The sequence below is a fragment of the Miniopterus schreibersii genome (assembly GCF_964146895.1).
Source record: "Miniopterus schreibersii genome assembly, chromosome: 4".
Taxonomy (NCBI): domain Eukaryota; kingdom Metazoa; phylum Chordata; class Mammalia; order Chiroptera; family Miniopteridae; genus Miniopterus; species Miniopterus schreibersii.
Window position 1 is genome coordinate 21062644 of NC_138105.1, and position 26395 is coordinate 21089038.

General features: G+C 47.2%; 1 protein-coding gene across 1 annotated transcript in view; it reads left to right on the plus strand.

The window, feature by feature from the left end:
- The window catches only part of SPOCK1 (SPARC (osteonectin), cwcv and kazal like domains proteoglycan 1), a 464236-nt gene that overhangs the window by 300162 nt on the left and 137679 nt on the right, over window positions 1-26395 (plus strand). The window contains exon 4 of the mRNA XM_081135977.1: window positions 19515-19629. Within this exon, the coding sequence (XP_080992103.1) occupies window positions 19515-19629 (115 nt within the window). The remainder of the gene's footprint in view (window positions 1-19514; window positions 19630-26395) is intronic.

Genomic DNA, 26395 nt, shown 5'->3' on the forward strand with positions numbered 1-26395 from the left:
ACCAGACTTACCTTCAACTTCTTTTATCTTTGGCCTTAGCTCTTCTGCCTTTCCCTGGTGGCCATGCCTACCACTGTTGCATGTGTCACTAGGAAGTAAGTCACATGGCAGAAGGCACTTTGACTCCCCCATTCACTACTCTATTTCCAGCACTTACACCAGTGTCTGGCATGTGGTAGGCACTAAATACATATTTGTTGTTGAATAAGTCTGTTGCCTTCTAGTCTTCAGATTGTGCGTCTGGTTCCCTGCTGGGACAGAAAGGTCTCTTCTAGTTTCCGTCTCTCTTAATGAAGTTGAAGGCTAGTGGTCGCTTGGGAGCTATATTTCCTTTTCTCTCTTCATTTGGATCAGCATGACTGAGTAGATGGAACAATGGGCTGGGGTGTGAGTTCAGGTTTCTAGTTTCAGCTCTGTAGCTAGTTTGGGAATGTTAGACAAGTCAGTCTTTTCTCCCTGGACCCCAGTTCCTCAAGAGCACCATGAGAAACTTGGTTTGTATAATTTCTGGAGGAGCCTTGCCAGGCTAATGTGGGATAGATGTGCTCTCTGGAGGTCCTTTAGGGACACAGCCCACTCTCCTCTTCCCTCTTCCTTGTGCCTCCAGGTCCAGCCTGGCTCACTGACTCCCCAGCCTCAGATGGAGGGAATGCAGCATCACAGATCACTGTGAACAGTGATTCCTCCCAATGCGCCTTGTGTGTCTGGGCTAGGGTGTCTCAGCCTTGGGAGTCTTGACATTTGGGCCAGATAATTCTTTGTTGTGTGGGGCTGTCCTATAGATTGTTTAACACCATCCCTGACCTCTAGCCACTAACTGCCAGTAGTGTCCTGTCCCCCTTCCCACATCAGTTCTGATAAGCAGATTGCCTCCGGACACTGCCTGGTGTCTCCTGAAAGGGCGGGGGGTACACAGTCCCTGATCCAAGCACATATTCCTCCCTGGTCTGTCTTCAGATGGCGTTATGCGAAGTCAGAAGCTTTTCTCAGGAGACTAGAGAAATGGGAATAGCATATGGATCTGAGGCCCTCTTTCCCCTAGGGGTCAAGGGGAAGAGGAAGACAACAACGTTCTCACCAGCTTGAAAGTAAAAATATAAAGCTAACTCCACTAATGTGCCAGGGCCCTGGATTTACACTGAGATAATCCCACGTATAATATATGTGTGAGATGAGAACAGGGAATGGCAGCTCTCAGATCTTACCCAGACTAGGACAGTGTTGGATCTTACTCTTACATTGTGGAAATTGGGGAGCTGGGGCACTGCATACTTGATAGAAAAGATAGGCTTTTAAAATTTTCTATCTTGCATACACCTCAGATGTTGGCAAATCTTGGAGATTTTTGATTATGAAAACAGCCTGGAGAAAACAGCATTTTCAGTGGTGCTAGGGTATTATAAACAATGTGTTTATTATTAACTTTTTGGTAATATTTTGTCAACATAAGTGAGGTACTTGCTGCTCTGAGAGAAGTCAAAAATATTACTAAGACAGGAGCTCACAGTTTGATAGATGACATGACAAAAACTGGTAGAAACATAAAACAAAATATAAATCATAACTAAGTTTATAAATGGAAGCAATGACGATTTTATAACATAAGCAATAATTGCCACTGGACCCCAAAGAAGTACAAGTGTGAGCTCAGGTGGACGGGACAGGAGGCCAGCCTTGCCTGGAGAGAGAGTGTAGAGGGTCCAGAGGAACACAGGATGCCTGATGTACTTTGTCTGAATGTCAGGAGGTTGATCATGATCCTAGTCAGCTGTATTTGGAGACTGCTGGCTGAGACAGCAGACACTTGACATCAAGTGTCAACTCCAAGGTATTTCTTCCAGTGGCTTCGACTATTCAAAACAGAGGTGGCCCCGTTGGAAGAGGCCCTTGTTTCCTTATCTCATGTAACACCTGAGATTGGTACCCTTTGAGGAATCTTCCTAATCGAAACCATCCATTCTTTAGGAATAGTGTATCTCCACCAAAATGAGAGAAGGAAGTCCCGTGTGTGGGCTCCTGGTAGCCACGTTTGCTCTCGGAGAGCCGCCCCGCCCCAGACCACAGTCGCCCGGGTCAAGGTCGATGCCTGATTCCAGCTGGACCAGATTCTAGGTGGAGAACTTGGGTTTTGGACTGAAAGACACACCAGTCTATTCATGTAATGGGAGCTGTGTCTTTAATCTGGAGGCTATGCCACCACCTTTCCCTTGTGAAGCCCAGAGAAGCTTCTTGGGAAGTTGGTGGTTTGCCTTCTCTGAATTAGATCCTGGGTGTTCTGGTCACTGAGTCCCCTGAACCAAGTTATCACAGGGCTGCCCAGTCAAGGGTGGGGCCTGCCTAGGGGTCTTCTCAGAGCCCAGCCTGTCTTCTGCCCTTATGTGGCTCAGTCAACACCCCCTCCCCAACTCACCCTCAGGAGGAGGTGTCTGTGTCAGTCTCACTGCCCACTCCAGCAGTGGGCATGGTACTTTCATCTCCGGGGAGCAGTTTTCTGTGGGATGTGATGGTGAGGAGGGTCTGAGGAGGGTCTGCTCACCCAGTCACTCTGAGCCTTCACAGCCACGATGCATTAACTCCAGGTATGGCTGCATTTCAACCAACAAGGATTGTTCAGGACCCTAAGTGTGTCATTTCTAACCACAGGCCCCCGAGATATTCTCTAGACACCATGAATCTGTCTTACTTTAAGAGTTCCCTGGGCGGTAGCCGCAGCTCCTGACTCAGGTATCATGGAAGGATAGCCAAGGTTCACAGGGGCTGCAAGAGGCTGGAGGGCACAGCCTGGGCCTGGGGATGGGAAAGGACCAAGGGAACCCCAGAGGCTGGCCAGGCAGCAGGAACCCTTTGCCCCAGGGGCCACTCCTTCGCTTTGCAGAGACACAGGAAAGTCACTGGGATTGAGTGAACCAGGTGGGGGGAGAGGAAGGATCAGCTGGCATCCATCACCTCTGCCTTTTCAGTGGGAAGTGGGCAGTTTGTACCACCATCCTGCCTGGCCTGTGCCCAACGGGGAGAGAAGATTCTATGTAAGGAAACAGAGTGCTATTAGGAAGGGGGACTGAAGGATTGGAAGTAAACATCCACTCTGGGTCCCTCGCATCACAAAAATGCGCATAGAATTTTAGGTGCAGATTTCAGACCTCTGAAGCCGGTCCTTTCACCCCTGGTTAACAACCCGTCATCCAAAGGAATTTCTCTTTATTCCTATGGTTTTAGATGTTAGGCCCAGGGGGTGGCACTACTGTGGGCTGAGACGTTGCGAGGATATTAATTGCAGACCCAGTGATTAGCGGCAACCTCAGCAGAGAGGGAAGCCATGTGGAAGGTGTCCTCCTCTGCCACATGGGATACTTGATTGTGACAGCCCCATCCCGAGAAAACTAGGGGGCAGAGGTCCTCGTGTTGCCCCTGCCATAGAATCACCCCTGGGATCTGCAGCACTAAGACTGATGTTCAGCACAGTCAAGATGCTGAGAGAAAAGCCAAGTAAAGCCTGTGAGGAGGGGAATTCTCCAGGGCACAGGATTGCTAAATTAATTACACAGATGCGAGAATGCAGAGGAAGAATAATTAGCCTGTTAAAGCTAAAAAAATTAGTTATCATGTTGTTTGCCAAACACTGAAATATGTGGGCAGAAAACCGCTTTTCGACTAGGAAAACTAACCCTCCTGGAACATTTCGTCCCAGCTGTCTTGGGAGCCCTAGTGGAGTAACGGAGGCATGGAATTTGAATGGTGTGGTGGTTTATTTGGTGAAGGAGAAATATGTTCCTATGGAGCCGTGGGTGGTACAAACATCATCGCCTTTAGGGACCAGGCAGGCAATTAATGAAGGAGAGGAGGGAACGAGGCGAGGCAGGTGCACGGGGCGGGGGGCGGGGGGACATGATGACAAGGCAGAGAAGGCGGCCGTGTGGGAATGCAAGCCCCAGTGGGCCAGCTCTTCCAATTAGGAATAACCCAGAAATATGTACTGGATTTTTCTGCGGTGTTTTCTCATTTATTTATTGCTAGCAACTTGATCAGAACTTTAAAGGCGCTGTCTGGGCTGCTCTGAGCGCACCTGCGGGATGATCGGACCTGGGCCTGGGCTCTGTGGCCTCTGGTCAGGGTGGCTCTGGTTCTGCCTCTATCTGAATTCTTGATTAGTCCCTTCCAGCTCTAGGTGCTGCCCAAGTGCCTTGTCCTGCCCTTAAAAGTTCCTCTGTCGTCTTGGCTGTAACACAACCTTGGTAGTAGGACCTGCCTCATGGGGTTGCTGTGAGGATTCCATGAGATCAATGGGGGCAGGTAGCTGGCAGCTCTCATGGGTCTGTAAGTGTCACATGTTGGGGGATAGACCCTCTCTCGTTCAGCACCCGAAATGATGCCCAGCACGTAATAGGACTCAGTGAGGGTCTTTGCTGAACAAATAGATGAATTATTGGATGTCAGACTGCTTTAGAGGAAAGTCTGTTCTCCTATTGATTTCCTTTTTGAAGTCAAGGGAGAGAGTTGCTAAGGAGATGGGTTCCCATAAGGAATTATCCCCTGAGAGATGACTATGCAAATTGTTGGTGAGGGAAGGGATAGGTTGAGGTGGTGTTTATGACCCTGGAAGCCTGCAATAGCAGATGCTAGCTGAGCATGAGACCATGTCCAATGGGTCACTTTATTTTTGCGACAATACTTGGTGGCCATTCTGCCGCGGGCCCTCCCTGCTTCTCCTGCCTTCCCATGAAGGTAGTTCTGGGAATTTCTACCCTATCCAGTGAAACTCTGCCATGCTCCATCGGTTAATGCCATTGCCTGAAATGTAGTAAACTTTGTCTAAAATGTGGTCAACTTGCGATTCAAAAATAAGTTTAAAATGTGATGGGCTGCTTCGTCAGTCTGAGTTGAAAATCCTTGGTTTGGGCTTGGCTTCCAGTGAGGGCAACCTGTTAGGAGGGAGCAAGATGGCCCAGCGGGCCTGCCTTTGCCACAGGCACTTCAAATTGGCATCAAGGGCTTCTTGCCCTTGTTGATTGGGCAGGGCCCACAAAGCGACCAGACGGAGTTTTTGTTTGTCAGAGGAAGGAACACACCAGGGAGTTTTGTTGCCCATTTAAAAAACGATTGGGCATGAAATGGATGCTGTTTGGATTACACAGAAACACATCCTCTCATTAGCTTTTCAGGACCACAAAAGGCCTGATGGCTGCTTTAGTCCCAGCCAGTGGGATCTGATGCCAAAGTCTCTCTGACACATTTGCATAGGGAAGCAGTGTGTAGGGAAACGGGGATCTCCTTTACTGCAGCGTGTTCCTTCTCCTTTCATTCTGTTCTGTACATGCCAGCATGCCAGGTGTCGGTTTCCAGCTTGACCTCACTGAACGGAGGGACTAAGCCATCCAGTCACCTTTCCCTGCTCTGGCAGCCCGAGCGATGGTGAAGGCTTAGCGGAGAAGTGGGGTTCTGATGCACCGCGTGGTGGGGTGGTGTCCAGGCTGACTGGGGGGGTGGGGGTGGGGACAATCACTGGAGGGGGTTGCTGCAGAGAACAGGACCAGGTTGGCAAGAGGGGCGGATCACTGGAGGTCTTTTGGGAAGTAGAGACTAGAGGCAATATGACTTCAAGGTTGTACGTTGGTTTAAAGATGCCCTGGTAGAGAAACCTGGGGCAGAAAAGGGGCCCAGTTTGGACTGGGGCAACTATAAGGGATGTTTAAAGAGAATCATGTGGGAAAGAATGAAATCAGCATTTACTGAAGGACTTGTTAAGGTCAGTGTTCAGCATGTGACACAGTCTTATTCTAACCACCATGTAAGAGATGTTAGCAGCTCAGAGAGGCTGTGTAATATGCCCAAGGTCACACAGCACCCAGGAGCTGAGCTCAGGTGTGGAACTGGATTTGTCTGGAGCATCAAGATCATGCTACTTTGACCTTTCCATATAATGCATTTCACACATATCAGTGGTTTGCTTACATAAGCAAAGACAGCGTCCAGGAAGCCTGAGGTCTTGGTTTTCTCTGTTCACCTTCAGCTTCTGCAGCCTGAGCAATAGCTAGTCAAGACCTCAGTGCTGCCCGGCCGGGCGTGGCTCAGTGATTCAGCGTCCACCTAGGATCCAGGAGATCTTGGTTCAATTCCCTGTCAGGGCACATGCCCGGCTTGCGGGCTCGATCCCCAGTCGGGGGTGTGCAGGAGGCGGCTGGTCAATGACTCTCATCATTGATGTTTCTGTCTCTCTCTCTCCCTCTCCTTTCCTCTCTCTGAAATCAATAAAGATGTATTTTTAAAAAAAATTTGCTAAAGACCACAGCGCTGAAGCAGAGCCCCTGGCCAGTCATGGCGGCAGTCATGAAGGTGAGTCCAGGCCCTGGGCAAGGCCAGGTGCAGTGGCTGACGCACCTCAGTTAGACCTCATCACGTTGCTCAGATATCTGGGGAGTTGTTGATCTTGAGGGTACGCATCTGAGAATTGGTCTTTCTAGAGATGAGCCGGTCCTACACCAGCTGCGTGTCTTGGAGAAGGCATGCAGTCTGTCGAGACTTGTTCCTTTATCTAACACTCCAGGGTCAACTCCAACTTGTGGCCTTTGCAGTCCCTCTCCTTCAATGTTTCTCAACTGATCTTCAAAACTGATCTTTAAGATCTTCCTTCTCGTCAGATTATTGTCTCTGACTCCTCAACCCAATGTGACTACTCAGGAGCTCTCTGCTGCATCACTTTTTCAAAATTAGCTGCCTAGCTCATGCACTTTCCCTAATGCCCTCCCTTTTCATTTCTTTTTTTCCTCTCCTTCCTGCCTTCCTCCCTCGCTGCTTTTCTCCCTCCCTTCCCTTTCTTCTCTTGTTATCCCCTCTACTAGAATGTCTGTCCCTTCAGAGCAACTACTTCTGTCTTACCCATTTCTTGAATGCCCAATGCTTATAATAGTACTTGGCATGTAAAATTAGCTTCATAAACGTTTGCTGAATTGGTAGGTTAAACTCTTTCCTGTGTTAAATGTGAGTGTGTTGGTCTGGAGGCCAATGCTCCAGGGACCCTTCTAGCTCTGAATCTTTGTGACCTAGAAATCTCAACTTAAAACATTCATCCAAAGATCTCTTTGCACAGAGAGTTTATTCTGCATTGGTTGAGCATATCCCTCAGAGCAGACACATGTCAGGGGACTTGGGGTTCAGAAATGATGAGCAACACTTGGTTCCTGGCTTCACAGAGAAGGGTAGAGTAGTGAAGAAGTCCGTGGGTCAGGGGCCATTCACACATTCATTCAACAACTGTCGTGAGCCCCGTGATAATCCAGACACTGTTCAGGTGGCTCGCAGGCCATGGTGAGGAGCACAGACACTGTCTTTGGTCCCCTGAGGCTTCTGTTGGATTTCGACAGAGTTGGAGTCACAGCCCAGCTTGGCCACTTAGTAGTTTCATGATTTTTGGCAAGTTCTGCTTTTTTCCTTCATCTTTCAAGTGGAGGTAACATTGGCCTTATAAGGGGATTATAAGAATGGACTGATGCTTCGTGTTGGGCACAGCAGTCTGGACTCCAGAGGCGTGAGGGCGTCACAAGTGCTGGGGCACAGCAGTCTGGACTCCAGAGGCGTGAGGGCGTCACAAGGCAGGCGGGTATCTGAGGATGACAAAGGTGCAGGGAAGGGAACTATATTCCAGAAGGGAAGCTTGAGGCCGGATTGTGGTAGACATAGTCACGAAGCTCTTTTAAAAAATTAGAATTCAGAATTCTAACAAGAACATCAGTTCGCCTTCTTTAGTGAAAAAGATTTTGCAGCCATTACGGTAAAGACAATTCTCTCCCAGGCCCGTCTTGCCTGCTGGGTTCTCGGTGTTTATGCTGAAGAATGAAAAAGATTTTTCTCATTGTGTTGATTCCACGTTTGTTCTGGAAACCACAGTGGTATTCGCCCATCACTTATTGTTGCCTCTTCCACGCCTAGTTCAGGCCTGATTTCTATTTTATATGAGCACTCCAGCCCTATCTTAGAGTAATGTAAGGGAGGTAATTGCCCCTTGAGTGGCACGTTGATGAAGAGACAGTCAGGAGCGAGAGCTGGCTGTGGGCAAGGTTAACACTGAATTGCTCAGCTTATTTGGATGCATGTGGAAAAGTATTTTAGCAATGACTGAACAGTGTGGGACACAAACAGAGGAACAACACGAACACAGACGAGTTCGATGACACGGCGCTTACTGAGCCCTATAGTGGGAGAGGCAACCAGCCTTCTCTCAGCTTGAGGTGGTTGCTAATAGCTTAGAAGTTACCCCAGGAAACCCCAGGCCCAATCAGCACTAACTTTGTCATGATTGCTCTAATGTTATCAGTTAAGGAATGGAATTGAATAACCTTGGGAACCATCCCAAGGAAGCAGAAATGAACCTGCCCTAACTGGAGAAAGAAAGGACTTGGAAATGAATAGTCTCCAATTACCCATTTATAAACCCAGAGCTAAATGTTTCCGAAAAATTAACAGTGGGAGGGATGAAAGAAATAACAGCTCTAATTTTGACATTCATACCTGGGGAGCCACAAACGCTCTGTAGCTCATTTGTAAACCTCACCCGGTGCTTGGCACATCGAAGACTCTCAAAAAGCTCTGAAATATGCAAGGACAGTTCTCTGAAAAACCCCAGGTCTTTCACCAGGGGACTGAGGTCCCTGGGAACGGATGGCAAGGGGATTCTGTTCCAGGGGCAAGGGATACATTTTTGATTAACCAGCTTTAACTAGAGCTGCATTCTGGTCTCGCAAAAATGAACAATTTGCTTCTGAAGGTTCTTTGTATGTACTTTTACTGCTATTGATTTTCCATATTAGATATCAGTACCCTGGAGAGTTCTCTACTTCATTCTAGGGGGCAATTTTCAACCCGTGTGACACAAGAATTTTTAAAACAGGCAGTACCTGACTGTTCAGTTAGAAGCACTGACCTCTTTTCCCTTAGATTGTCAAATTAAAAAATGACAACCAGCACAGCAATGGCTGACCAGTGTGAATGCCTTGTCTTGAACCCTAAATATATAAGTCACATAATAGAGTTGCATATTGTTGGTCACATTGCTTAATAAGGTTGCATCTGATTGGTTAATTCTTGGTACCGGAAACCGTTACATACAAGTATGGGCACCTGATTTTTAAAAAAGTCACTTTGGAGTAAAAAGGATAGGTAATTACTTTTTTGTTGTTGTTGTAAATTAATCAAAATTATACCTATTTTTTGTCAGATTAGCAAAAAATATATTTTTCCGTGTGCTGCAGAATTTTAGTAATTGGTTTATGTGTGCCATGAGATGAAAAAGGTTGAAAATCGCTGTTGTAAGGCCCTTTAAACATGGCAAACACTTTCAACACTTCTTAAAGTGTTCTTTCCTACCAAAGAACCCCTAAGGGCAAACGCCTATTCTGAGGTCCAGGGGACATTATGCTTTTGAAGTCTCTTTTAGACAAGTTTATATGAATTTTGCAGTCTACTCCATAGTAGACCCATGATTACTTTAATACAAAAAACGTTTTAAATTACATACCATCCAGTACAATAGATGCTGCAGGGAGATCCATGGTAAATTTGCATTCTCCTTGGTTTGCCACAGTCTGAAAAATAAGGATTAGATTAGATTGTGTAAAACAGGTAGAGGAGACCTGGCTGTGGAAGATTCACTTGGGGTGGGACTGCCTCTCTTCCCTCCTTCACCGGTTTTTGGCCTTGTCTGGGAGGTGGTGGGTGAATGAGATGAGCACCCTGATGCCTCACTGGAGTTCTTCATGAGATTCCCCGCCTGTGGATGCCACACTGGAAGTGACAGCCTCCCTCAGGACTCTGAGAGGTCATTGGAGCACCCCTGACTCCAATCCGGGGCAGGCTTCCCTGCAGACTTCACTATTTTAGTTTCACTTAGCACCTGCCCCTTTCAGGCTCTGAAGGACAGGGTAGGAAGCAGTCCAACGGACAGGCTCTAGCTGAGGACTGCAATGCCCCAGCCTCATACACCAAACCTTCCCCGCAGAGGCTTTCCTGACCATTTGTCCCCAATGTACCCCACATTCCCAACCTCCCTGGACTCAAGCCTTTGTCATCTCATCACAACAGTGTTTGCCAGATTTTTTCTTAATTACTCTCTCCTTTTTCCTAGACTTTTACCAATGGTGCCTGAATGCACGCCCTTAGGATACCTTAACAGTCACACTCCATGACTCTCCAAGGGAAGCTTTTCAAAGCCCAAAGAACTTCTCTAAAAACAAAACAAACAAACAAAAACCATATAACTGTAGGCCTGTATGGGCTCTGTTGTATGCCCTTGGTGCACAGAATTGAGGGTTGGGGGAGTTTTTAATTCTTTATTCTCAGGCTTTATAATTGGAGGTGAGACGAGGCAGAGCATGAATCTGCTAGGGAGGTATAAACTTCTTAGTTGTTATATAGTAATTTTAGCTGTGGTATAGATCTAGCTACTCAGCAAAAGTTGTCTGGGTAAAGTAGACCCTGAGCTTGCTATTCAAAATGAAACTTTAGTGTTTCTTCTTGTGGAGCCGAGTCTACCAGTTGAGGTTGGAAAGGCTGGATAGCATCATCGCTCCAGGATCTTGAGTCTCTGAAATGTCCAGGGTTCCCTGCCCTGTGTGAACATCCACATTCTCTATTTGGAGAGCAAGCTCAAAACAGCTGGTGAGGGTGCGGGGGACGATAGCTGACATGCTGTGTGCCAGGCCCTGTGCTAGGCGATGCTCGTGCATTTTCCGATCGCGTCCTTACAATAGCCCAGAGCAGTGGGTCTGTGTCTGCACCTGGATGCTGAGGATCGAGTGACCTGTCAAGGCTGCACCGACAGGAGGCAGCACAGCCGCGCCTCTCACACCACATCCCCCTCACCCATGCCCGTGGGCTAGGTGCACTTACTTGTTTTTATTTGAAATTTGTTGAGTGGCCGAGTGTCTCCGTTCTTACATGGTCAACAACCGTGGCTGCTGAAGAACTACAGAATCGTGCCCATTGGCACCAGAGGGGCTAGTTCTCTGGATGCCTTTGGTAGGAAGAGCTGTGTTTTATAGTAATTTTAATTGTGCTAAAGTGACACGCAGGTACAAAAGATGGACTTTATGAGCTGCAGCACGTTTAAGTGTACCTTTTTCTTGGAAATCTTTTATTTTTATTATGCTATTAATGTCCTCTTATCCGCGTAGGTCATAGAACTGGTTCTTATGTAGTTTAAGTAATTCTCTCTCTCTTATTCATAAATGTCTTATGAATAATTTCTGTCGATTACAATGAAATAGAGCCTAAGTGTCTTTACTGTTATAACATTTTAATAAATCCTGGCCACTCTGACGAATGGGGAGGTTGGGACTCACCTGCGGGTGGTGCCTTGCTGCTCTGCGGAGCATCGAGGCTGTGCTCAGAACAGTGCTCTGTCCCGCCCGGTGCGGGGCATTGCGGGGCTCCCCGCTGGTGGTGTGGCCATATGCATGCCCTTCACAGAAGGAGCCACTCGGGCTCCCTGGCCCCCATTAGGTGTTATTTCTTCAGTCATGGAGGGACTTAAGGTCGCTGCGCATCAGGATTGCCTTGAAGAGAAATTTTGACTTTTGTATTCATTAGAAAAGTCATATAAGTTTATTCAAACATCCAACATCTGGCTATGAGTTTGGATAGGGTGATGTTTTCTTCATAGCAAGAGGTTATTTCTGGGATGCTATGGGTGACATGATTCTTTGGGGAGGTGACAGAGGGGTTTAGTATCCTGCAGCCTGGCCCTGTAGTTGTCACCGCTATCCCCCTCATAAGCTGTCTGCATGACTGTCCAGGTGGCTCTGAGCATCAGCTTTTACCTAGATTGAAATCCAGACTTACCAGCTGTGTGACCACGGTCAACTTACTTACCATCTCTGTGTCAGTTTCCTTGTGGGTACAGCAGTAGTACACTAATCCGTTCCTCACTGGTAAATTAGAATAATAGCACATTATACTGCGGGTTGAGGGATATCACTGTCTCCCTTGTCAGCCCCTCGTGAGACGATACATCGTGTCATAAAATGTTCCCTAGTTCCCCATCTGGCCTCTCAGTTCTTATCCCCTCCTGTCCCTTTTCCTCCTCTCCCCCATGCTGCTGAGAAAGGGAAATCAGTTTCTTGGTGAAAACATGGAGTGAGGCTCCTTGTCTTCTCCGTCCCAGAGCAGCTGGCAACAGGGGATGGGGTGAGGTGACAGCTTTGAGAGGCAGATATTGGCTGGCCAACCTGATAAAATAAAATTTTGTGGCCTATGATTTTATAGAGCGTCTTCCCGCAGCTACTCTCGTAGACTTGTCTTCACATGTTCTTTCTAATGGCAAGGACGTGTAAATTAGCCGTGCTTTGTAATGTCTTGTTTTGCACGTGAGCAGAGGGACAGAGCTCTCCCTGGCTCCTGCATCTAGTTTCAACAGGCACGGGCTGCCTCGAACTCCTGTCTCAGAGACAAATGCCAAAGTCTCACAGGGCTGGGCCCTTGCTCTTGCCCCCAGTGATGGACATAGCTTCCCACTGTCTCCCTGCAGCAGACACATTCTCCTGGAAGCAGGAGGAGACTCTGGTGCTTCTGGACAAGTCAGTGGCAGGCAGCACTGGTGTTGCCAGGGGCAGGGAGCCTGAATTCAATCATGGGGTATTGCAGGGTAGCCCCAGGAGCCAGAGGACAGACAGGAGAGGCGGAGGGGCTGGTGTGTGAGTCGGGGAGGCTGGGGCTGGGGCTTCCTTTCGAGAGCAGCACAACAGGAAAGGGCAAGGACATCTTTTGAAGTAAACTGACCTGGTTTTGAGTACTGGCTTTGCCACTGATTAGCTGAGTGGTGTCAGGAGCTTAATTTGCCATTTCAAATCTGTTTTCTCATCCTTAACTTGCTTTTTCATGTATCATAAACATCTAGCTATGTTAGAATATACAGGCCTACTTCCTCCTTTATAATAGCTGGATAATATTTCATAAGTGGGTGTCTTGTAATCGAGGTCACCATTTCCTTGCAGATGGCGTATGGACTGAATGTTTGTGTTGACGCTTTAACCCTCACTGTGGCTGTATTTGGAGATGGGGCCTCTAAGGAAGCCATTAAATGAGGTCATAAGGGTGGGGCCCTGATCTGATAGGATAAGTGTCCTCATAAGAAGAGCTATCAGAGCCCGGCCCGGCATGGCTCAGTGGTTGAGTGTTGACCTAGGATCCAGGCGATCCGGGTTCGATTCCTGGTCAGGGCACATGCCCGGGTTGTGGGCTCAATCAGTGACTCTCTCATCATTGATGTTTCTATCTCTCTTTCCCTGTCCTTCCCTCTCTCTGAAAATCAATAAAGATATATTAAAAAAAGAACAAAAGAAGAGCCGTCAGAGAGCTCACGTGCTCTCTGAATGTACTTAGGAGAGGCCATGTGAGGGCGCAGCAAGAAGGTGGCTGTCCGCAAGTCAGAAAGAGAGCTCTCATCAGAAGCTGGCCATGTGGATACCCTAATCTCAGCATTCTAGCCTCCAAACCTGAGAAAACAAATTTCTGTTGTTCAGTCCACCCAGTCTTTGACGTTTTGTGATGGGAGCCTGAGCAGACTAATATAGATGGACATTCAAGTGGTTTATAAATTTCCCTCCTTGTAGACCATTAAGAGGCACATTCCTGCCTAAGGCGCTCTTTCTTACCCTTCTTTCCTTTTGTTATTTAAATTTTTACAAACACCCAAAAGTTGAAAGAGTATCATAAACTCCCACACACCCATCCAACTATGTGTAACAGTTGTTACCATTTAAAAGCATGGTTGAAAAATTGCCCTCCAAAAAAGATGGTTAATAGTTGACATCACCCCACCACACACACACACTCTCTAATATTGTAAGAGAGAGGATATTCTTAGTTTTAACACAGAAAAAAGTGAATCCTTGGGCACTTGATTTGAAGGGAAAGAAAAGGCCTTTTCCTAGGAGGGGTATCTTTGTCAGATGTATACTTACATCCTTTGTCCCTTTGCCTCCTTGCCCTTGTCTGTGTCCCATGTCCCTCACCCACTCCCATCCCCCACACATATTTAGCATCTATATCACTTAACTGCCTGTCCTATTTAGACACACAGCCAATGTGCCCCTTTGTTTGGCCTCGGAGAACTTGGCCCACCCCTTGATCTGAAAGTTGGGAATGGTGATGGGCTTTCCACACTGCCATCCTTCTCTGGTTCCAGCAAAACCCTACGGGCGGAATCTTTCATCTTTTGTTCTGTGCGGCTCTATCGAGTCAGCTAGTAAACAAGACCCTCTGGAGTGTGTGTTGGGGGTGGGGGAGGTGGAAGCGAGGTGCATGCGCAGGTTACCATGGGGACAGACAAGCTGCAATAAATGTTTGGGATCTTAGCTTGCCGAGGTTTTAGCAGTTTAGAGTAATTTTGTTGTCAATCATCCATTAAGTCACTCCTAATAAGTCACTGGGAGTGTCTTTGCTCTTCACTTGAACTTCGCATGAGCATGGTTCAGGCAGAGAGCAGTCTTAGAAGCAATAAGGAGACAGCAAACAGTCATTAATTTGTCATCTTTTTGTAAATCGAATGGCCTTTTGTCTGAGGAAGTTTCCAGGAGTCCCCAGAGTGGACCACACGTTGACACGGCTGTTTTAGGCTAAGTCTTGGCTTATCAGCCTTACCAGGTAGGCATGTTGCCTCCCAGAATTGTGTGCAGCTTAATGTCCCCAGGGAGAGGGAGTGTGGAGGTTTCTCAGAGGAGGAAAGGGGGCCCTGAGCTGAGCCCTGGACCTCCACCCTGAGCCCCTCTGATTTGGAGGGTGAGGGTCGCCGCATGCCTGTTCTTATCAAGTGCCACTTTCCACGTAGAATGTGTGTAAGGCTTGTCTCTTCCTACCCCTCCTGCCACAGAGCAGATGCCCGCAGACACCCAGCAGGGGAGGGTGCCGTCACTGTGGGGCTTGGGAGCCATGGCCCCAGAGTCCTCCCTGTGGTTTAAGGCCCTCTGTGATGCTGTGCTACCCTCTCTGGTCTTCTCTCACCACCTGGCTTCGGCCTGAAGCAGCGCTGCAGGTCCCACATTTGCTCTGGTTTCTCTTACATCTGGAAGGGGAGCTTCTTTTTATCTGGAAGGTTCTTCCTCAATCTATGAAAGGGGTTCAAACCCACTTTTCCACAGATGTCAATCTCTCCGGGAAGTCTTACCTGATCTCGGGAAGGCTGGATGAGGTACCCCCCTTACCCCCAAAACATAGGGAGCTCACCCTCTCATTGCCTGTCTCTGTCTTGAGCTGTGCGCTCCCAGAGGGCAGGAATGACATCTCGTTCACTCTAGAGGTGCTGGCCCCCCACCTTCAATAACGGGCCTGCACAGGACGGATGCTCTACAAATATTAAGGGAATAAACAGAAGCATGTGTCACTCCCCCAGGGGACTCTCAGGGACCCTCTGGGCAAGCCACACAGTGGGACACCGTCTCCTCTCAGCATCTCTGAGGCGGTGCCGCTCTGCTGCTGCAGCTGTTACGACCCTTCGCCTGTGAGCTGGGAGGATGTGCCCAAGGACAGCGAAAAGGCTTGAGTCAGGATTTTAAAAGCAGCGTAGCTAATTAAAAAAGAACTTGAACTGAAAACAAGTTCGGAAACAATTAAGGTAATTAAAATATCACTACGGTACCTTAATTGAGATCAAGCAGTGAGCTTAAAAAATTAATTTAAAAAATTACACGTAACCTGAAATTAATTGGCTTTTGAATTCAATGTTTTCCAGCTCAACAAATCTCTCTTTAAATTAATTCATTCTTGTTTTTTTTTCTTTGAAAAAAGTTTTTGTAAAAATTATTTAAAAGTTAATTGGACATGTACATGTGCCAGTTGACACTTGGTCACGTGTAGGAAAGATGCCGTTAGCCTCCTTTGGGTATCTGCCCTGTGCCAGGCTCACCATCCTGTTTAATTCTGCAGGTTACTGTGACAGACGAGGCACAGGGGACACAGGGCTTTGCTGTCTTATGGGGATGGCTGCATCCTAACACCAGGCATGTGCTGGGAGAGAAAAACTGGGGAGCACAGTCTCCAGAAATCGTTAGCACCACCTCGACAAGAAGCTTCTAGCTCTGGCCAGGGTGGTCAGTAACGCTCAGCTTGCTCTCTGCCCTTCCCTCCTCACCTGCACGGTTTCCCTGTTTACTCTGTACCTTGATAAAGAGCCTCGTAAATGCCACTTACTGTTCTGATGTCTTATCATTCCCTTTAGAAAGTGGAGCTACAGGGATCCTGTCCAAAACAGGTGCTGGGCACCTTTCAAAAGTGTCCCCTCTCAGGAGTGTCACCTGAGCCTTGGAACTGCTGGGGAAAAACTTGTTGAGGCGGCGTTTAAATGGAACCGATGCACTGCTTTCAATTCCAGTGCTGCTGCTTTTCAAAAACAAGAGGAATCCTAGTGATTACATAAATGCTGGCAGCTTGATTTGTTACTGTTCTGTTATTTTGTGACGTTCATTGAAATAATTCACATACGTCCTTGAAGCATTCAGTCCCCAGTAATTAATTTTCAGCCGACTTGATTTTTATATGCAAATCATTAAGGAAGTATGCGTCGGGAGTTAAATAAGTGATGATTTTTGTTTAGTGATTTTGGTTGGAGGTTTTTGTTTGGTTTAATAATGTTAGCGTCAGGCATTGGAGGAGGGGCAATCTATGGTATTAGCCTGAAGACAGGATGACAGATGGCCAGGGTGCAGAAAGAGAATGGACCAGACCACGGGTCAGTTGAGGAGTGGCTGCATTCAAAGGGAGTAGGCAGAGGGTGCACTTGCCCAGGGCTGGGCACCCCACCTTCTGGGGGGTACTGAGGCTGTGTGTGGCACCCTGTGGTAGTCCTGTGTGGCTCAGCCGGGGCAGCACCAGGCCCCCTGGCTGCCCCCTACTCTTACTCCTTAAGACTCATCCTGACCCTGACTGGAAGGCCTCTCAGGAACGTGGTGCATCTGGTTTGTATTTGTTCTGAGGTGGGGCCCACATCGGCTTTTAAAAGCAGCTCCCAGGCGATTCTCCTGCTGCTGGCTTCCCATGGAAAGGAGTGTGGGTTCTGGAGTCACCCACCAGGTGTCAGAAACCCTCTCACCTCTAACCAGGGGATTCTCTTTAAGATGTTTATTTGTAAAATGGGCATATTAGCAGCAGCCACATCCTTGGGTGGTTGTGGGAATGAAACATGGTAATCCAGCCAGAGGACTTAGGTCACTGCCTGCATTTCCACAGCACAGGTAAGTGTTAGCTCTCGTTCTTGTTATTATGAAGGCTTGTTATTCACTGGGAACCAAGGACAGACACACACACACACACAATACACAAACACCTAAGAGGTCTGTGCTAAGCACGTACTAGTATTAACCCATTTAATCCTCATGACAACCCAGAGCAATAGTAGGTACTGCTGTTACCCCATTTAACAGAAGAGGCAACTGAGGTACAGAAAGGTTGGCCAAAGAAGCTTGAATTGGGCCGTAATGCTTGTCATGTAGTGCTGCAGGTTTGGGCACCCATCACTCTAGGCCAGCCTGTTAGCCTCTATCTCTGAGCTCATTCTGGTGAAAATCCCAAGGGTTCTGTGGCACCGGTCAGGGAAGCGCCTCAGCTGGTACCAGGATGCCAGTGGTCTGGTTCCAAGTTTCTTGAGATCCATGTCTGTCTGCACCCGGTGGTGGCTGGAAGTATGAGAGGGGCAGCAAAGACACAGTGTGGTCATCATTAATTGTCATCTGATAATCAGTCTTCATTGTTGGCTCAAGTTTGTATGAGTCTTGGAAGGTAAATCAGAGTTGTTGGGACTGCCACCGGGGTTGGGGTGGGGACAGGGCTGGCCTGAGACGCACAGCATCCGGGCTTCTTGTGTGGACATCCCCAGGACCAAAAGAGTTCCACTGGAAGGCCCAGCCCTAGAGGCCTCTGAGTGCAGACCCAGAGTGCAAGAGGCAGCCCTCAGCCCAGGAGCTCAGAGTGAGCCCTCTGTCCCTGGGGCTCCAGTGAGCCTCTTTTATCTTGCAGCCCATTTCCTTCTGCTGATCTTCAGCAGATTCCTTGGGAAATAGGCTCTGCCAGGTGACTCCCCTGGGACCGGCCAGGACCTGGTCTTGTTGCTGACCTGACTGGCCTAAGAATGCACCTGTTTCCCGCACCGAAACTGCTGCCTCAGAGGGTGCTGCCCTGAGCTGTGCAAGCGGCAGAAATGCCTTTGGATGTCTGTTCAGGTCCCTGGAGACACTCCCCGCAGCCATCTGAAGGAAATGGTGTTGAGATTCTGGACCGGGGCAGGCTGAGAGGAATGAAGACTTTGAGTGCAGAGGGATCATGAGAGTGAGGGGCCCATCTGGTGGAGGGGAAGAGGGCATTTCTCACGGCAGTTTTGCTGTCCCTGTTCTGGATGCCCATTTGTTTAACCGGATGTTTATGTGGGGAGGACACGGGAGGCCTCACCTCTCTGGCCAAGGAAAGCAGGTATGAGAGATCTGCAGCCTCACAGAGCTCAGGCCCTGGAACTGGGAGGAGGCACAATTGCTTTTGTTTTGCAGAGAACCCCCTGGGGTCACTCCTCTGTGTTGATGAGCAAGGCCACCTCAGCAGGTAGAGGGCTGATGAGCGGAGGCCTGCTGCTCTGCCTCTTCTAAGAAATGTTGCTATGTAGCAACTGCTGTCCTTGGAGACCCTTTCTCCAGAGACGTGGTTGAATCAACTCGCGCCCCCTCATTGCTCACACGCACAAAGCACACTCACCGTCAGATGGAGTATCTCATGAGTGCCCGGCCCCGCCTCCCTTCACTGCCCTGTGCGCCGGGCCTGGGGTGCCTTTTCTCTCTCTGTTTCAGAATCCTGCCCATCCTCCAAAATCCAATTCACATATTAATGCTTCATTAACCCTGCCCCAGAAATTGACCTCTGGTTTCCTCTCGCGCTCTGTTATCCCTTTATGTGCCTGCCATGGCCCTTAATCTCATTCTCCCTCGCACAGTAAATATTTTCTGGGCACTTCCCCCTCCTGTGGCACTGTAACTGTGTGTGGCACAAACTGTCTTGTACATCCGGAAGTTCTTCACAAAGCCTAAAATAGGCTTATTTATGCACAGCGTCCATGTGGATTGAACTGAAGTCTCCAAAGAAGCAAAAACAAAAAACTATCCTCAAGGACTTTTTATGTTGTAGGAAATGGTAAAATTAGGCACGGATGAAGTCATAAAAGGCAATAGCAGACAAATAACCAGAGAGGGAAAAATAGCTCCTGGTCCTTAGAGCATGTAGGATTTAAAGGATTTTAAAAGTAATTCCTGCCGAAGATGAAGATGCTGCGACTCCCCGTGGCACAAAGGAATCACTTTCGTGATGGGAAGAAACACGTGCAGTAGGCACAGAGTCCCCCGGGTTGCTTTCCTTCCAGTCTCCTCCAGCCTAAGAAAACAGCACAGAGCAGACACCCGGCCTGTTTATGTCCCACTCATCTATTTGAGTAGAAATAGAAATTAAATGTTCCCTGGAGGTCCTAACCGCCCTGTTTTTGTTCTTTTTTGCCTCAGCCCTGGACCCATCTAAAGACCCCTGCCTGAAGGTGAAGTGCAGCCCTCACAAGGTGTGTGTGACCCAGGACTACCAGACCGCTCTGTGTGTCAGCCGCAAGCACCTGCTCCCCAGGTAAGGCCGGAGGCTGCGGGGTGCTCTCCAGCTGGTGGATCTGGGGGCCCCATCTCTGACTGGGGGGCAGGGGGCAGTGGGAGAGCTGGTGTTTGTGCTGCCATTTGATGTGATGTTTGGTGGCTGCACTCCTGCTGTGGTTCTCAGACACAGATTTGCAAAGAATGTCAATATCTCTATTTCCTTTAAATCAACTTTATTTGACTCCGAGCCCTCATCTGAGCAGAGGAACAGAAAATCCTTTCTTGGTCATTATTGGCACTGCCCCTCTGCCCGGAATGACCCCAGGATCCAGGAAGCTGGTAGCTAAGAAAACAGGGGCGGAACCTTTAGTCTGGTTGCCACTGACATCCCCACCACAGTAATCCTTTGAGGTCTCTTGAGCCCAGGAACTGACTGGTTCATGCAGACACATAGAATGTGGGCGTCTTTGCCTGGCTGGGTGGCCTTGTTTGGGGTCCTTCAGGATAGCACACCATCATTCCTTCTGAGAACCTGCCTTGTTCATTTCTCAGGGGGACAGCATCTGGTATGCTCTCTTCCCCAGCCCAGGGGAGGTCTCTCCCATTGTTCTTCAGAGTCCCTAAAGCTTTTGCCTTCTACCCACCCCCATGCCCAGCATTATCTAGTCTGCGGGCTCAGGCTTTTACAAATGACAGAAAGAACCTTTGATCTCAGGCTCCTTTTGCCTTTAGTCCTGCAAAAATATTCAAAGAACCAGACACACAAACACAGAAGGCAGGCTTTCTTTTAGAGTGGGGCCTGATGGCGTGGTGGGGGGAGAAAAGCAATTTCATTGACTATGTCACCCCACTCCTAGTACTGCCTGGACAATGGAGCAGTGTAACGATGGGGTGCCAGAGTTACAACACCCTGTTCTAGATTCTGCACCTTGCTCTGCCTATACCTGCTGCTGCACCATGACCTGAGGCAAGGAGAGCAGCCTCGCTGAAACTCGACTCCCACTGAGATCTGCCTCCCTCCCTATAACTTTTGCTCATTCATTCTGATTTGGCCATGGAACCATCCAAATGTGTCCTGTCTCATCCCTTAGTTCTTGCGGTCTCCACAAAGCTGGTCTCTGACTGCTCCTCTTAGAAAATGTTTCACTTTCCCTCAGTCCCCTACTTGGTTTCCTCTGATCATGCTGAGGAGCTCCATCCTTTGAAACAAGGTCCAGCAGGTGTGACAGCAAGAGCAGAGCCTCCACCCCCTCTGCCTCTATGAACGTGGTACCTGCAGCAGCAGACCTGTTCCCCATGATCACCTAAAAGTAGTCAGCCCTTGTCTCTGTGAGACCTGGATGCAAGGTATTACGATCTGGTTTAATCTGCTTTGCTGTTCCCCAGACAGGAGTGCTCTTCCTAGAAGTAAAGAGGTCTCACCCCAGAACCCTAGCATGTGCCGGCACTGTGCTCAGCACCGCATCCTTGAATTCTACCAGCCATTTGTCAAGTTGGTGCTTATTTTTGTCTCCACTCTAAAAATGAGAGAACTGAGGCAGAGAGAGGCATTGCTGATTTGCTTGTATATCTAGAGAGTGCAGCCATGATTCAAACCAGGGCTGTCTAGCTCCAGTGCTTACGTTTTTTATCACTACTATGTGTTGGCTTCTTCATTTGATCTGTCCTGGCCTAGCCACTCATTCATTGTCCTTCAACAGAAAGGCACCAAGTACCTATTGTGTTCCAGGTTTATGTTAGGCACTGAGGCCAGAGAGGTAAACAAGAGACCCTATTCCCACCCTCAAGGAAAATCAAGTTCTCTGTGGAATGGGATGTAAAAAATAATTTTTTGATATTAGAAATTTCTTTCAAAGCATACATACTCTGAGAAAACTATCCTTGAGTCTCCTGCCACACTTGTATTTTTCCTTCTCTGAAAGAGGGATGACATGGCCTCTTTTGCAGCAAATACCCAAATACCCTTTGGAATTGTGATCTGAGTTGTTCAGCCATGTGGTTGCCTGTGTGTGTAATGTGGAGAGTCCATTGCCTATTTCCTCCTAGATTACAGCTCTTTCTGGAAGTGCCAGATAACAGATTTTTACTTTTAAACTCAAATCTGTTTGAGGCAGAGGCAGCAATCTCATTAGTATTCAGGCATATCCAGGTGTAAATAGTGTTTTCCTGGGCATGCCATGTTTCTGTGTTGGAAGCACCAGCACATTTTTGCTGTGTTGAAAGTGTAGCCCTCACCTCCCACATCTCCCACATCTGGTGACCACAGAATTGCAGTGGCTAAAGCATGGGTTTGAGAATGAGACCAATTTGGGCTTCATTCTGAGGTTGGCTGCTTCCTAGCCATGTGACTTTGGCTAGTTACTTTACCTTTCTGAATCTGTGCTTTCACATCTGTAAAATGGGTTTAATGAAAGTATTTACCCCATTCCTCTTTTCTTTATGCTGGAATACATCCCCTAGTAATCCTTGCAGAGAGAATTTATGGGTAGTAAGTTTTACTAATCCTTTCATAGGGTATATTGTGTATATATTTCTGTGAGAGTTCAGTAAGATAAAGGTATATAAAGTAAATAAACTGGTGTCACATAATAACAGCTGTTTTCTAGTTACTAAAGCAGTTATGATAATAGTTGTTATTATTGGCTGATTCATTCTGGAAGGTCATCCAGAAAACCCCAAAGTTGCATGCTCCTGAAAAAAAGGAGCTCACTCCAAGTGCCTTGCTCCTCTCCCAGTCTGATTAGGAAGACTGTGAGGTTTAGCATGAGGATTCCAGTGTCCTTTCTGCTGCCCCTTTTGCGACTCACAGCAGGTAAGGACTAAGATGATGACTGCATTTCTGATAACATTGTCTGTCTGTTCATTCGAAAAACAGCCCAAAGAAGAGGCTGACTGAAGAGGCATGCCACTCCCTTCTTAGGATTTGGGAGGTGGTGTGAACTGGGGAGGCCTTGCAATGGTATTGGCTGTGGTTGTGGGCCCAGCCTCCCTCCTCTCCCTCTCAGAGCCTGAATTACTCGGCCCGCCTTATCAGCCAAATGCATACCTCTTCTTAGGGTCTTGGACACCTTCCCAGATGAAACATCTGTCTTTTCACATTATACTTCAGGGGCCCCCTCTGACCATAGAGACCATGTTGACAATTCTGTATATTCATCAATCAGGGAAGTAATCTTTCTCTCTGTGAAACATCTGTAGGCAATTCCGTCAGCCAATCTGGCCTCTGCTACAGCTCAAGAGGCAAATCCTGTCTCCAGACAGGCAGGAGTGCACACACATGAGAGGCCGCTGGGCAAGCCTTGGGCTGATTATGAGGCTGTAGACTTAGACTGTCTTTGCAAGCAGATTGAGATAGAAGGACGGGGAGTACATCAGTGAGAGAATTTCATTAGCTTTCCTTGCTGGTGGAGATTGAGTGAGTGGAGAAGCTGGCAGTTTAAAACACAGGTCTGTGACTGCAGAGTCAGGGCAAGCAATTTCGGGGGTGGAGCAAGGAGGGCAACTAGCCCTCCCTCTGCTGGAATTCTCTTTCTTTATCAGGGTTGTGTTTGGGTTTGTATTTGGTTTCTTCTAGAGGCTTCAGCTAAACTCACATTCCCTTTGGAGAATTTTCTTTGGAAATTCTTTATTTCATCTCTTCCTGCTATTAAGCTTGGGAAAAGGGGATTCCTGGTAGTGTGTGCACCTTTCAGGTTCTCCAAAGGGGCCATTTATGCACCAAAGTGCATTGTGAAAGCAGCTTAGAATTAAGAAGCCTTCTATTAAATGATTTTTTTTTTTACAATATTGTGATTTTAAAAATGATAGATGATGCTTGTTACAGAAAACATAGAAAAGTAAAAAGAAACAAGAAATAGGCATGTTCCATTGGTTTGTTTTTGTCAAAACTTGATTATCAAGTGGTACCTATATAAAAATTCTTCAGTTAATACTTATAAGTGAGTATTGTAATGATTCTATAAACCATATATATGTGTATATATATATATACATAGTTTAAATATATACATATGCATGTGTATATAAATTCTAATGATTGTTTAGCATACTATACAAAAAATAACTTGAGATGGATTATAAATATATGATCCAAGACTATAAAACTTATAGAAGAAAACAAGAATCATAACTTTGGATTTGACAGAGATTTCTTAAATAACACACAAAAAACATGAACTATAAGTGCCAAAATAAAGAGAAAATCAACAAATTAGATATCATCAAAATTAAAAACTTTGATCTTCAAAAGACACTGCTATGAAAACAGAAAGATAAACCATACTCAGGGAAAATATTTGCAAAACATACATCCAACAAAAGATTTGTATCTAGAATGTGTGATGAAAGCATAGGTCCATACAAAGACTCACTCTTGAATGTTCATAGCAGCTTTATTTGCTATAGCAAAAAGCTGGAAGCAACCCAAATATCCATCAACAGATGAATGGATAAACCAAATGTGGTCTATCTGTTATAATGGACTACTACTCAGCAATAAAAAGAAATGGGCTATTGATACATGTGGCAGCATGAATGAATTTCATAATAAGTATGCTGAGTGAAAGAAGACAGACCAATTTTTAAAAAGAGCATACATTATATGATTTCCATTTACAAGAAATCCTAGAGAATGCAAGTTAATCTATGGTGACGGGAAGCCTGTCATTGGTTGTCTGGGGGAGCAGATCTGTGAGGTACCTGAGCCTTCTCTAAGGTTTGATAATGGAAAATGATTCCTTAGGGAGATAGTTAAATCAAACTCCAGTCTTAGATGTCAAAGATCTCACTAGCAAATGGGTTTGTTTGGGCAAGAAGAGTTTTTAAAACAGCCATATGTTATTCTTACTGACCTAGGCTTTAAAAAAAGTATTCTCTTAGGTCTTCTTAAAGAAAATACCCTTGCAAGGGACAGAGGCATGTACAGAAAGTCACACAACCTACAGAGGGCTCTGCTCTCGGGGATTTGCTGCGAGTCGGGATGGCTAGGTCTGATTTATTGTTCTGGTGGGCAGGAGACTGGGCGGGGCCGGGGGTGCTTCTCCCCACAGAGCACTACATTGATTTTACCTCTCTGTTGCCATTGATTTTTATTTGGAGAATAGAAAATTGAAGCATTTGTTGTAAGCCTTCCAGACAAGCCACATTCGCAAATTCTGCAGGCGTATTGTGAATGGGAGGAAAGGATGTCAGGACAGGACTTTCAGTATCTGAGTATACCCTCGAAAGCCTTCTGGGAGCGGTGGGGACTGACCTGTTTTTAAATAAGGAGCCGAAGCCTCGGTGGGCTAGGCCTCTCTAACGGAGCGGCTCTTTATCTCCACTTCCTAATTATCTGGAATAACAACGAGTTCTCCACACCGGCCAAGAATTCAGATGCACTAGGGGCTGGTGGTACAGTAGAGCAGTCTGAGCCCTTTCTGTCTTTTATGTGAACTTGAAGAATCAAAGTGTTTGAGGTCAGAGAGAAGCACATCACAGGATGTGCCTCAAATACCAAGCTCTCAGAGGATATTTGAATGGATGATGGCTGTTTCATCTCAGTTTTGTTTTACAACAGAGCACTGCCTCCTGCTATGGGGCTTTGTACAGGTTGATTATACACACACATGTCCATCTTGGTTTGGCAGACACACGGCTGCGTGGAAAGTGGTGATTCCCAGGTGCCTGGGTGGCTCTCTGTGTTGGTAGTTACCTAAGTGTGATCATGACCACTTCCCTAGTAAGTTTATATTTACGTAGCTCACACCCTTTCTCCAAGGGGCTCATGCATTGCCTTTGCTCTGTTAACTTCGGGGAATCTTCATTTGCTGCTCTCTGGGTAAGGGTGCTAATGGGGGCTTGGTGCTACTTCTAGGCTATGTATGAAGTTGTGTTTGGGGTTTGAGTCCACTTTTGAATCAGCCGCCTTTATAAACAGAAAAATCATCACTGTTGTCTGTTTTACAAATACTTGCCACTGGGCACTGTAGAAAACAAAGGGAGAGTAGCTGATTCAAGGGATGCCACTTACCACCTCCCGTGTCAGGCTCATTATGGCAGCAGGGATCTTGCTGACCGCTCACAACAGTCAGTTAGGTCTGTATTATCTCCATTTTCCAGATGAGGCTACCGAGGTTTTTATAATATTCCCTGACTGCAGTGCTGGTAAGGGGCTGATCTGGGACCAGAATGGAAGAAGGCCATCCAGCCTCCTCTGCTTCAGGAGTCGTGGGTGCAAGCTCTCACTGGCTAGTTTAATTTTCCCTGTGTTGCTGAAGCCCACCGGTCACCAGGCAGTCAGCTCCTGGTGCTAGAGGCGCCACTGCTTACAGGCCCAGCTGTTCCCACCTGCTCCTGCTCCTTATGGAACCATTGCTGGGGGCCTGGGTGTCCAACCTATTTCCTCCTTTCTGTGCCAAAAACAATAATTCTGGGTTCATTACTTCCCTTTGAGGGTGTTTTTTTTGTGTGTGTTTTTTTAAAGAAGCAACCATTCAAACCACATGTCACTTAAACATAGAGATATTTAATTAAACGGCAGCTTTATTGTTTTAAACAACAGAAGTACTCTCCGCCGCTGCCTGTGAGGACCCAGCCACTCCTGGGCTCTTCACTCAGCAGGATTTCTTAAGCAAGCCATTGCTTTCTCTGTTCCTTTGTTTTTAACTGAAACTGAGGGTATTGATTAGAGAATCTTGATGACAAAAGCAGCAGAGAGTAAAAAGCAATTCATAATGCAGATGGGAAAAATTGTGTGGAATTTTTAGTCCCTTGGAGTAGGGGGGACAGAGTGAGAGGCAGATCTTGTAAGGCAAGTTTTACAG